The sequence below is a fragment of the Danaus plexippus genome, chromosome 5 (genome assembly GCF_018135715.1).
Source record: "Danaus plexippus chromosome 5, MEX_DaPlex, whole genome shotgun sequence".
Classification (NCBI taxonomy): domain Eukaryota; kingdom Metazoa; phylum Arthropoda; class Insecta; order Lepidoptera; family Nymphalidae; genus Danaus; species Danaus plexippus.
Genome location: NC_083539.1, coordinates 2,681,259 through 2,694,411, shown reverse-complemented (window position 1 = coordinate 2,694,411; position 13,153 = coordinate 2,681,259). Strand labels below are relative to the sequence as shown.

General features: G+C 29.7%; 1 protein-coding gene across 2 annotated transcripts in view; it reads right to left on the bottom strand.

Annotated features, from left to right (window-relative positions):
- Nucleotides 1-7,617: 7,617 nt before the first annotated feature.
- Nucleotides 7,618-13,153, bottom strand: part of LOC116768973 (angiotensin-converting enzyme-like) — an 84,495-nt gene continuing 78,959 nt past the window's right edge. For both annotated transcript variants that reach the window (XM_061529368.1, XM_061529369.1), the window contains exons 3-12: nt 12,392-12,565; nt 11,649-11,736; nt 11,036-11,176; nt 10,698-10,874; nt 10,034-10,131; nt 9,653-9,941; nt 9,423-9,579; nt 9,080-9,256; nt 8,887-9,000; nt 7,618-8,809 (exon numbers count right to left, since the gene is read on the bottom strand). In XM_061529368.1, the coding sequence (XP_061385352.1) occupies nt 8,251-8,809; nt 8,887-9,000; nt 9,080-9,256; nt 9,423-9,579; nt 9,653-9,941; nt 10,034-10,131; nt 10,698-10,874; nt 11,036-11,176; nt 11,649-11,736; nt 12,392-12,565 (1,974 nt within the window). In that variant the 3' untranslated portion in view covers nt 7,618-8,250. The remainder of the gene's footprint in view (nt 8,810-8,886; nt 9,001-9,079; nt 9,257-9,422; nt 9,580-9,652; nt 9,942-10,033; nt 10,132-10,697; nt 10,875-11,035; nt 11,177-11,648; nt 11,737-12,391; nt 12,566-13,153) is intronic.

Sequence of the window (13,153 nt, the reverse complement as noted above, 5' to 3'; positions counted from 1 at the left end):
TATATTTTACAAATATAAGTCGAAAACCGTGGATTTCACAAATTTTCCGAAGCTTGAAGTAATGTAAGGTTGAGTTATTGTACAAGAGTTTGATATAAACGATACAAATAAATAAGAAAATTATTACATTCCCATGTACTTCCTAGCACAAATCTCGCATAATTTTAGTAAAATTCATAAAAATTTAAAAGTAATTCCGTGTAGGATACTAAATTAACCAGTGCAGACGCTCTTTGCATTTATTATTCAAACAAGCAGAACTTCGGGTTCCCTGCTCTTATTTCATTTCTTATGAAGGAGGAACTCCGATTTAGAAGATTGTAATATAAAAGCGACTGTTATATTACAGAAATTCAATTGAATAAATAAAACTGACTCTTCAATTATTAATAACGGTATAATTTATGTCCCAGCTTAATAAAGAACCATCCATTATCATATTCCTGTTTCAGGTTCATTTTATTGTATTTGTGTAGTGAATATTTATTTTATCTTTATGTAGAATAAAGTTAAGTTAACTAATTTTCATTTAATTGAAATAATATTCTTGTTTTTGCTCGAATCTTCGTAAGTTGTTCGTTTTTCCCCAACTATAATGTGATACGGGAGGGGTATTCTTGTTAATTTGGAATAAATGTTTATTTTAATAAGTAAATTATAAAGGGTGGCAACCGGAGGTTCCAGGAAAACGACGAAACTATGTGTATATTATAATAAAAATTAGATATTAAAACTTATAACCTACATCTAAGACTACATGATTCCCCGAAGTTGTGATACCAATCCCATTCCATTGCTTGTGTGCTATTGGGAATCTTCTGGTTCAAACGGCTTGGTGTTCGTTCCGCGGAGTCAGCAACGTTACTCGTAATATGATATTTTATCCATACAACAATGTTGCCCCAGCGTTGTTCCTTTATTTTTTAATATGTTCCCTGGACATAACAAGTGTACCTAATAATAATTCTTATTTATATTGACGTAACTCATTGTGTGCGACCAAAAAGCAATGATTTCGCAATTCATCATGATATATACAATGTTGACATCTACATCTATGTACGGCACACTTTATTGTACAGTTGACGCTGTCAAAGCCTTAAGCCAAACAACAGTCTTTACCATTACAAAAAACACTGCGCTTTTTGTCTAGTTGATGAGTTTGATTTTGTTGTTGAGTATGTTTATTTTTATTATAATAAAATTAACAACACTTTTTCAAATTTATACTACTAGCGTATAACTTACCTTCCGATCATTCACAGTTGAGAAATGTAATACAATTTTAGGCTTATAAGTCCAACCACCAAATCTTGTTGTCACTTGCTTAGAACTGAAATACTACCATAATACGGAGAGACCCCAACAGAATGGGTTTTGTTCTAAATCTGTATTTTGGTTTTAAGTTTATTCTTGGCTAACGTTACCATTTAATGTAACCCTTTTTCCCTCTCTAGACATGATACTGCAATCATAGTGATCCATACATAATGATTAACTAATTTGAAGGCAGCTGTTTGAGCAATCGGGTTTCGAGTTACCATAATTTATCGGGATGCCACATGTTACTAAGTACAAGTAAACGTACGTTGTGAGATGCTTCAATATTCATTGCAATCCAATTATGATAATATTGTACTGCACTATAGCATTATAGATCATAAATCTTAATATTGAATAAATTTTACTTTAAGAAAATATAGACTATATATAAGTAGGATATAAGAAGGGCAGTAAGATACAAGCAAATTTTAATTCCGAAACAGGTAAGCAATCGTAGACACCAACACTAATTGGATTTATACACCTGTAGGAATACAAGTGCATCTCCTTAATTAAAACGTATTTCTTGAAATCCGAGAATTCACCTAATAACCTTTTTGAACCAACCATTTACACTTAGTGCTGTCTGTTATTAAAAAGTGAATTCGGTATTTTTTACTAATAAATTCGTCTTCTTTGAAATAAATATAAATTGGCTGATCGCAATTATTTCCATATATATAAATGTTGTATTAATTTATCATATAGGATATAAATTTTAATATTAAATCACGTTGTAAAATGTGGTAAGGATATTATATGAAAATAAATTATAATGTTTGACGTAATTGTTATTAATAAAGAATGAGGAGTTTAAGACACGCTGAAAAAAAATATTTTGATTGCCATTAAATTACCCGAATAGTTAATCAAATGTTTGTCAATTTCAAATTAAAACATTAAATGAATGATTTCCCAGTATCCTAACAAATTATTATTGTTGAAAATAAGTTTAGGAAGTACTTCCACTTCGATAATCTTTGCTCAACAACTTGTACTGGAATGACCAGTCCAAAAATTACGTCCTATTTATAATAATCAATGGTAACATATTAAGGTTAAGGTAAGTTGCAATATCGTATAGAGGGCGCTAGTTTTTCTTTATAAGGGTTCCCAATAAATAAGAAAAGATTAAACATCGAGTAAAACATGTCATGGTTGTAATTCTAATTATAAAATCAAGTGCTAAGTATTTGGTAATTTAAATTACTATACAGAAATATTATTTACACTAAGTAAGTAATAAACTGATGGCGCTAATTCACTATTATAAGAATTCCCAATTATAACAGAACTTCAAGTTAAGCTTAGAATTACAAAGTTTTCATTAATTTAAATTATTATAAACAATTATTATTAACAGTATGCTATAAATAAGTTCTATTTACATATATAGTTATAGTTTCGGAATAATCAAAGAACAAAATGTAATCCAATCATATATATATATATATATATATATAATCTCACTTCAACGAATTTCATTTTCTACTCGTAGATAGAAAGGCATGATAGCATCCAATAAAGCCAAACGTCGCTCTTTATACATTTGTACCGTTCTTGTTTCGATAGACGAAGTTTGTAACTTATTTTTAATTCCATTCAACATCGCAATACTTCACATTTATATATTTCTATCTTTTACTTCACATTTATTTCTTTTTTTTAAGGTCTATGGTAACTCAGACGAGAAATTTTATAAATTATCAAAATGACTTAAGGTCCCCGATAGTTAGGAGTCTTTATGCGAAGTAACGTGTTATTACATCTTTCGCATTTCGCTTTTGGTTCCGAAATAACAATCCTAAGCAATTCATGCAAATGCTTTTAGAAGCTTTTACATCTTCACAAAAGCATTAAAGGCACTTATACCCACTCGTAGGATCCTTTCATATATATATAAATATATATACTTACATAAACATGAGAAAATTTTGTTTTACAATTTTTATGTATTCATAATAAATAACATCTAATACCACTATCACCTATCAGCTATTTAATCACCTGTAAAATTTCATTAATATAACCTGTTGGATAGGTGTCTGATGGAATTATTGAAGCATAAATTTAAATTGTCGTCGTTAGTAAGGATTCCAAAATATAATTGAATACCTTTTATTTTCGTAAAATCATCTCCTATTTCATCTAATGCTCATAGTCTATTTATATCTAGTTCTCATCAAAATATTAAAAAAAAAAAATTACATATAATATTTTAGTAGCGTCTTAAATGTAGTGTTCAACTTATGTTAGTATTGTGTTAAACTAATGGTAATGCTTACGAAGATTCAAAAGGTACGTCGTTTTTAAGAACAGAATATGATTTTTAAATTACGCCTTTAAATATTTAAACATATACACATTTAAATAGATTATTTCTTTATAGACATCGAAGCATAAACAACATGAACCTTTTGACCACATTGAATAAGTTTATTGTTCAGATTAGCGTAAACCTTAAACATTCTAGAAATACATATTTTTAGAAAACAAGGTAAGAATTGACTTTTAAAAAAATAACATTCGATACAATTCCACTACTAATTTATTAAATTAACACAAAAATAAAAACAATTCTAAATGAATAACTTTCAACTATCTTGATTTAAACTTATCGTTAAATGAAATCCGAATATAACACAATCGAAAGATTTAAACATACTTCGAAAATCTACTAACGACTAATCTATCACACCAACGCGCGTTACAAATGAAAAAAGAGCCCTGACGTCCTTTGACAACTGCTTATATGTCGTTTGAGTCTCTCCTCCCCTCTCATATTCCTACATTGATTCTCTCCTACCCTCTCATATTTCTACAATATATACAGTACTTTTTACGCCCCTTGAATTATAATAACATTTTATGAATACCTACAAACAAAATTGCAAAATTTTAATAAATCTCTCCAGATGAAGAAACTAGATAAAGTATCTTTATCATGAGTGTAATTGGACAATAACATGGACATTTAATTATTTTATTCAGAAATCATATTGCCGAGTACAAACATAATCTTTCTCCGTTTTAATCACTTAATTTCAAATCACAATCATTTGACGATATTTCACTGAATTTAATACAGTAAGTACAACAATACTCTACTTCAGAACTACCAGTCTGATAAACTATTGAAGCTAGAGTAACTAACTGATGACTTAGCGTCTTAAATATCCAACTGACATCTAACGCACTCGACGGTAGATAAGTTATCACGCGACAGATGAAAGAACATATCCTTCTAAACATATGTTAGAATAAATTAATTATGGTTTTCGATTTATGTTACAGAAAGGAATTGCTTTCTGTGTTGTTTTTTTTTTACTTTTTCTAGTCAATTTTAAATAAAAAATATAATCTTTATATTTAAATTTATATCTTTATGATCTTCAATTAAAATTAAACAAAAATATCTTAAACAGAAAATTAAAGTACACAATGTAAAAATTTTTAAATATCTTCGTTTCTGCTACTTTAATTTACTGATCGCTAAATATCAAGATATAGTGAGTTCGTTTTTGTATCTTTTATGTATGAATTTATTGCCTTCGCGTAGAAGTTTGTTCCGTTAATCGCTCTAAGTGATGTATGGATCTGTGTTAGAACCTTAAAAACAGAACAAGAAAAATAAGAGACAATGATACTAATATATTTTATACGAAGTATTTTCCCAGACATAGGATTAGTTATTTGGCAGATTTCTTATTTGTTTATGGTTTTGTTTTGTTACTTCCGCTTTATTAACGTAGATATAAAGGATATAAAGTAGGACGCCACCGTGCCGTATCATAAGATATGATAGTTTAATCTTAACTTAATTTTGTCATGTATTTTGTTACGCTAATAAAATAAAATTTGAAGGAATTAAACTTTGTCTAAAAACATTATGGGCTCTTATTTAAGTTTATAAAGATTAAATTGGTCCAATCGTTAGGATAACTTTATTATAGAAGATAATAGATAAAAAATATATTTTCGTTTCAAAGTGTTTTAGCCAGCAAACGGCTTGTTTTTTTACCTATAAATTTCGTGAATGTTGTTTAACTACCAGCTGTATTCAATACTTATTATAAATAGGTTAATATTAAATTAAAAATTACTTAATATACTATTCCATAAGGTTTATATACATATAAAATCGCTTTACTTGTATATTTCTCAATTCTATATATAATAAATACTCTTCCTAATTTGAGCTGATTTTAAATGAATGTAAATATATGAATCAAATTATCAAGTTAATATAAATATAAAATATAACATACATTATATAGTACCATGTCCTCTGTCTTCGCTCTACTGTTTTGGTGGATGGACTAAAAACATAGTTCTTTAGAGAAATGGTAAAATGTTGTCCGTATTTTTATTTATTACTAAATCCTTTATTTATTGTCTTTCAGATCCAAGTGGAACATTTGCAGCTGTACAGCTATTTTTGGCTAGGAGGTGGTAAGAAAGAAAGCAGCGTGTATTAAGCTATGGATTAAAGTTTAACGACTTGACTTTGAAGATTCTAGAATCTAGATAAACACAGACATATATACATACATATAATATATGTCTCTAATTGTATATTTCATTATCCAAAGTATACGTTAAATCCGCTTGCCTTACGATAACAAAAATCTAAAATGCAGTAGACAATATTAATTAAAAGATATAAAACAAACCAACCTACTCAATTCCAATGAGTAGATAATAAGTGATAATTTATTAATTAATTCACGAGGGATGTCTTTGAAAGAATAGTTAAAGATCGCTGCTGTGATCTAAATTGGTCGCAATTTCATAATTGGGTTAATACAGTTCAGTAAAGCTTTTTCGGCAGACAGCCAAGTCTGTATCGATAAGGCTCCAGAGAGGCCGTTAGGATGTCTGTCTTTCTATAATATATTTCTGGTACAGCTAAATAATTCAATCAGTTATTGTTTCCTTGTCACTTGTATGTATCTAATAATATTTATTTTTAAAGGAATCTTGCTTTTGAATTCATCAGAAGATAATTTAAATAAATAATAACGATGTTCAATTTTATAGTTTTCGTTCAACTTAACCAGGAAAATTTAAGATTTGAGTTTTTTTTTATTGCAAAAATTTTTGATGTTAAAATAAAATTACTATTCCAAATGCATTGACTATAAATAATGGTTATATATCGTAAAATATTAGTGACGAATAGTTCCACTAGAGGTAATATTTTTTTAAATGTGCTTAAAAAATCGAAATAATATTTTAAATAATAATGGAATTATGGACTAAAACCCCTACACAGAACTGTGCAAAGCTTAGGAGAAGGTTTCAAACAATTTTTGTAAGCCATTCTAACTGAGGAATGAGTCTCCTTAATTTTTTATTTGGGGTGAAATATCAAATATTTATTATAATTTTTTTGCTTGAATAATTCTATTAATTTTATTCCATATTTATTGTTTTTAAGATCGAAAGATAAAATTAGAGATATGAACCTTCATACAAAGTTATTCATTAAAATGATAGGAAATTCGATTATGCTTTTTATTCAATACCTACTCATTGTTGTCGTCAGAATATATATATTTTTGTCTAAATAGATTCCTTTTTTAAATACAAAATATTTTATATTTTGTCAAAAATGCGGAGCCCATCAGTAATAAATAATTAAATTTATCAAGTCTTAACAACGACGACCATCTGGTTTACCGTAAAATATTTTTTCAGGTTTAATCCCTGTCGCGATGCTTAGATAAATACTTTGAAATTTCCGGGATTTCCAAAGAATTGAAAAGAAAGAGAGAAATTCTTTTCTTTCATTTTCTTAAAATTTTTTAATTTTTATTAATTTTAGTATCGTAGATCAGTATTAAATATACAAAATCATCATTTTTCCAATACATATATGTATATAAAAAAACTTCCTTAAATACGTTGCTAATGTAATAAATAACTATTCAGGGTTAATATATCACTTTGACAGTCCAAAGCCTGTTAATAGTGTGATGGAAAATGTAATCACGACTTCTTCATTGAACATGATTTGTTGTTGTTAATATCAATGCGACACGAACCGGCTACTAACAGCATTACGTGTAACATCCGCGAACGTGTGTGTGCGGCTGTGACCATATTTTCGCGGAGAAATCGGGACAGTTGTAAATGCTTGTAATTTTGTCAGCTTTTAATGATATATACTAAGATTTTTTTTTATACTATATTTTTAAGTGAAGTTCTTTTTGGGGTGTCTGAGCTTTGCACTGTAAGAAAAAAATATATATAATTAAAATAATTAAATGAAAAATTAAATAAAACAACTAGTTTCTTCAAAACATTATAATTTTTTAATCTGACAATCTTTACAATCTTGCTTGACTAACAGACGTTAGTAATCTAATAAATAAAATCCATTAAAATATACCGACAATAAAATAATTTAATATTCGTTTATTTAAATAATGATCCAATTTTATTTTAATATAATAATAAAACAACCAAAATTATGAAACATATATAGAAGGGATTGGTCTTTGGGAGTAAATAGTGATTTATAAAATTACCTTAATCATTAGAAATTTTGATCGTTCCATTTATTATTTGAAATTGAAACGCTTAAGGCACGGCGAATTTACTCCTAACTATACAATATAGAATACACCTATATTTAACATTTGGTAACCATCTTAATATATCGCAAATTGTGATATGTACAAAAATATTTTCCTCTTCTAAACCTACTTTAGAATTGCAAAAGAAAAAACACGCATTCATTGAAACTAAATGCTTCCGAAATGGTAGTAGAGATACAGCACCATAGAGTAAGAAGTCCATTTACACCACAGATATGAAATGAAAAGGGCCTTAAAAATAAAACATTCAACCACAATTGTACTCAAAGTATTAGCACAATTTCACTAACGTCTTTCGGTTCACTTAGAACCGATACTCTTCACATCAAGCACGCGAATTCTGTCTTCTTTGTCTTTCCAATTGTTTTCTATGGTTGTGTCGTTTTCTTGCAATTATCGCTACTAAAATAACGACGATAGCTATCGCTACGGCCACGCCGATCCACCAATAAATATTGTATGAGGCTTCTTTAACATTAGTAGGCTCCGTCTGGTCCCCAGCAGCCAAAGGGTTTTTGATTTCTAACACTCCAACTGTGGATGTTTCTAATTTATAGTTATGATCATCTTCTGTATCTATTATATTCTCGTTGATATTATCATGTGTTTTAATAGCATTTTCCTGTTCTCCTTCATTATTCTCTGCTTTGGGAAGCGGAGTTTCTTCGGGTATTTCGTTTTCTTGTGGTGGAACCTCAATTGGTGGTTCAACATATTCTTCTATGGTATTTTCACTTGTTGGATCTAACTGGTTATCCAAATATTCGTCTAGAAGCCTGAAGTAATCAGTGAGTCCGGTATATTCTAAACCATTTTCTCGTTTCGCTAGCAAATCACTAACCATTTCAGGCCAAGGAGTCCCATAGCCTTGCATCATAGCATCACTGAAAGTTAAATTGTAATAAACAATTACAGTTCAATAATAATTGTACTCCAGCTATTCATTTAAAGATTAACTTACATTAATCGTTGATTGTTTTCAGACACGTGTTGAATTAAATCGGAATCATCAGATCTCAGTTCCTCAGCAAAAGACTGATAGACCTGGTACTTAAGAATCAGTCCCAAGAAATTTCTACAACAAAGATAAACATTATTATAAACAGTATTGTACAAGCTAAATTTAATATGTATTTTTTTCTCTCTTTACCCACCCAATGTAAGGCTTGTTTGATAAAACGTGTGCGCTTCCAAGAATATCCGAGTTTGATGACTCGATAAGGGAAAAGTTTTTTCTGAATTCACTCCAACTCTCGTTTATTTTATGGTAAGGAATTTTACCCATCAAAACATCTAATCGCCATTCGTCTGCGGCTATATAGTAGTTCAACCTATATATTATAAAAATTATACATTAAATAAAACCGCAATAAACTTATTTTCAAACAATCAAACAAAGGGTAAATAACTAATCAGTTTATGAAATATCACATTACATCATGTTCTAAAAAGTTTCAGTTATAGCAACCATCATATAAATACGATAAAATCACTCACTTCGGTAAATCTCTCAATGCTATAATCAGCTGCAGAACGAGTCTATTGTGGTTTTGGTTGTAATTAAACCTATTAAGCGGATACAAACCCGCACGCTCTAATGTATGGGGATTCAGTGACAATAATGACACAAATCCCGGCACTGCCTCATATATAGCTGCAACAATAAAAACATCATATAAACAATCGTAAAACTTGCTACATTTTGATCTTATTCCGTTCCAGCTTACCCGAGTAACGCGGCGCTTCTCTTAGCACGTATGTGTTATTGCTGTGTAAGCCGGTCGTGATTTTGTATTTTATCTTCATAGCCGTTTCATGTGCGTCCATATAGTTCTGAATACTGACGTCCTTGCAACTTACAAATCTCATTCGGTTGGGCTCGCACCAATCTACTATTGTAGGAGGGCAGGTTCCATTGAAAGCGGATTCTTTTAATATTTCTGATGGTATTTCACCCAAATTCAATTGCTTGAGCAGTTTATTTGCTTCTTTGAATGCATTTAAGCCACTGACATCCTACAAATATAAAAAAAATTAAACTGCAATAATTGCATAAGCATAAACATAAATAAGATATTTATTTATTATTTAATTAATTATTATTTTACCTTTAATTGTAAATTAGCGTGAAGTTTTTGATAAATGTCTGGATGAGTCGGTAGCAAACTCTCTATCAAATTCGACCAGTCGTCTCCATTGAGCGATCCTATTTTATGAAATAGAGATTTATATTATTTAAGATCATCTAGTTAAAAGTACATTAAAAAATCTATCTCCAGCATGTTTGGTTTATGAAATAAAAAAAATTCCATCTTAACGCCAACACGTTTACCGCACGGTAATTGAAATGTTGATTAAAAAATCAAAATGTACTCCAAATATGCTGAAGCTAAATCTCAAGTATATTTTTATTTCAATGTGTAATACAATGTAGTATATTTTGTGACCAAAACTCAGCCAATTCTTTTAATATTTATAAACAGTTGACTAAATTTGTATGAATCTAAGTGTATATCGACATCAATTTGATCATTACGATGCTGATGATTTTTTAAGCTATAAATATATCTAAACGTTTAACATACTATTCTTACAAGAAAATTAAACGTAAGATTTTGGCATAATAGCTAGAAGTTTCATAAATAGTATTATTATCGATACTGCAAATGACGCATTGTACACTGTCTGGGTTGACACATGAGTCAAAACTTAATCGTAACCTTTGTTGTAACAGGAAGGTTCTAACAAAAGTTTAGGGATAAATTAACTTACTAAGCAAATGTATCGGCAAGGGCTTTCCAACTTCGTCCACGCCTTTCAGCTTGAGTGATACGTATTTATGTAATTTGAGGTACAAAGGTCTGACGTGATCCCAAATCTCACGGGCCGTTAACATTGCCCCTTCGTATTCGGCTAACGAATCCCAATATTCTTCCACAGAGTCGTAAACTGATGACACGTTCATAAATATACTTTGTTTATTAGAGATAAATCCATTAAGTAGAAAAAAATGTTGTTTTTATTTTATTTTTATAAATAATTATTTTAACGTAATAAAATATTTTTAATATAAAGCATGTAAAATTATAAAACATCTACAATAAACTTACGATTTTCCTTCGAAGCATTCCTCAGTAAAGGTAGAATTTTATTAAGATATTCCGTAAAATCTGGCAGGTGTCTATCCCATGACGCTTTCATCAGACGCAACTTTTCCTCGTCTTGTTCTCTTGCTATGGCGTTATGTAGTTCTGGTGAATACGGTTAAATATTAAATGATGGTGATAAAAATCTCAATTGCTATTCCGTATTAATGAGTTACAAATAAACCAGCTAAAATGCGATCAACAGTTGTTAATGTTTTTACAGAAGCGTAGCAAACTTTGCCAATTATCAGAAACTCATAACCCTCGGCCTATGTAGGTGGAGCAATAAATAAATTGAACTCGTAAAAGATTGAAATTCGTTGAATAATAAGAACGTTATATAGAATGTGGAAACTAATAGAGATTGCTGTGCCACTTCGCTTAACAAAACTGATTTACATACTTATTTATATAGTTATTCAATCGAAATCTTTAAAAATCTGCTTTGTGTCAGGTAGTCAGATGAGGAGATAGCAACAATGATATAAGATAAAAACAATAAGTGCAAGAACTACGAACTAAAAGAAACTAAGAGCTTTAGTTTCAATACTAGGATTACTGCTAAAGGAAAACGTACCTCTTAACGTGCAATTAACAGTGACTCCGCAGTTGTAATCCCCAGCAAAGCGCAATCGGTTAAGCGCAGTATCAGCAAATGTTACCAGCTGTAATAAATATTTCACTTTGACACGTATTTACGAAGCGAATGATCTATAACTTTGTGATGAAGTGTATTTAATGTGGAATAAACTAAGAGTAAAGTAAATAATTTCTACGCATAGAACCAACTGTCAAAAGTTTAGTAATTATATGATTAAATAAATCAAGACAAATAACTTTATATATGAATATATATGTATATATATATATTTATATAATTATTTTGTAATATCACATAATTAAATTTTTAAAATATACAATTTTTGGGTTAGCAATCCTTACGGGTATGTTCATGCCACTCGAACATTGTTTTATTACAAAAATAAAATCACCAAAAATAAAATCTTCATAAATAGAACAAACATAAACATTGAATCATATTTATACATTTTATGCATTTCTTAGTATATTGAAAATAAAATTTGTAAACGTATATTTTTAATTTAAGACTTAGAACTACAAGGAACGTTGTATAAGGAATTGAGGTAAAAATATCCGTATCCATTAAATGAGATCTAAGACTTTTGCCATTATTCATTTATCTCTCGTCTCGTCTACCCGTGATCACGGTTTCTGTAAAGTAACCGAAACGTTGGGAGTGTGTAGTTTTTTAAAATAAAATACGCGTAGTATAATCCGAAAAATATTAGTTTAATTTACCCGTATCCATTGTTCTGTTTCAAGCAATGTATCTCCTGGCTGAAGTAACAATTTCACACGACGTCTTAAAACATCGTCATCGGCAGCGAGAGCCTGGCTCGTGAATGCTGACTTCACATCCATCTTCTGCTTGCTGGAGAAAATTCCAAATGCCTTGTCTTGCTCCAGCAGTACCTTTTAATAACATATGATGTTTGATTTGAAAGACTTCCGCACTATTATGTATGATACCAAAATAAAATTACAAACTCTCTTACTATGAAGTAAAAAATATTTAAGGTCATCTCTGTCTGTTATACAAAGTTTTTTGCTAGCATTTTGGTAAACTGTAACAAAGTCCTCTCGCCAATTGGCAGCTCTCTATGCTACCGAGTTCTGCATTTTGTTTATGAGCTTGTCTTGCAATTATCACGTTATTAACTTAGATTTAGAAAAGTAAGTTATTGTAATTCTGTCCAAAATACACATTTCACTGCAGATATTTTATTGAGCGAATATAATTGGTGCAACGGTTTGATAAATAGTGTAGCATGTGCTACCATTAACGCTGAAAGCCAGGGCTTTTAAGAGAAGAAACTTAAATTTGTGTTTTGTTCAGTCTCCCTATAGAACAGTTGACAAGAGTGGGCATTTCCGTTTTAGACGTTTTAATTTTAAAAGTTTTCGTCCTTCACGCGAGGTACATGAGGTTTGTTTTAAGAAACATTTACAGGGATCAAAATTTTTTTAAAAATCTCAGAGCGTAGGCGAAACCAAGAAAAA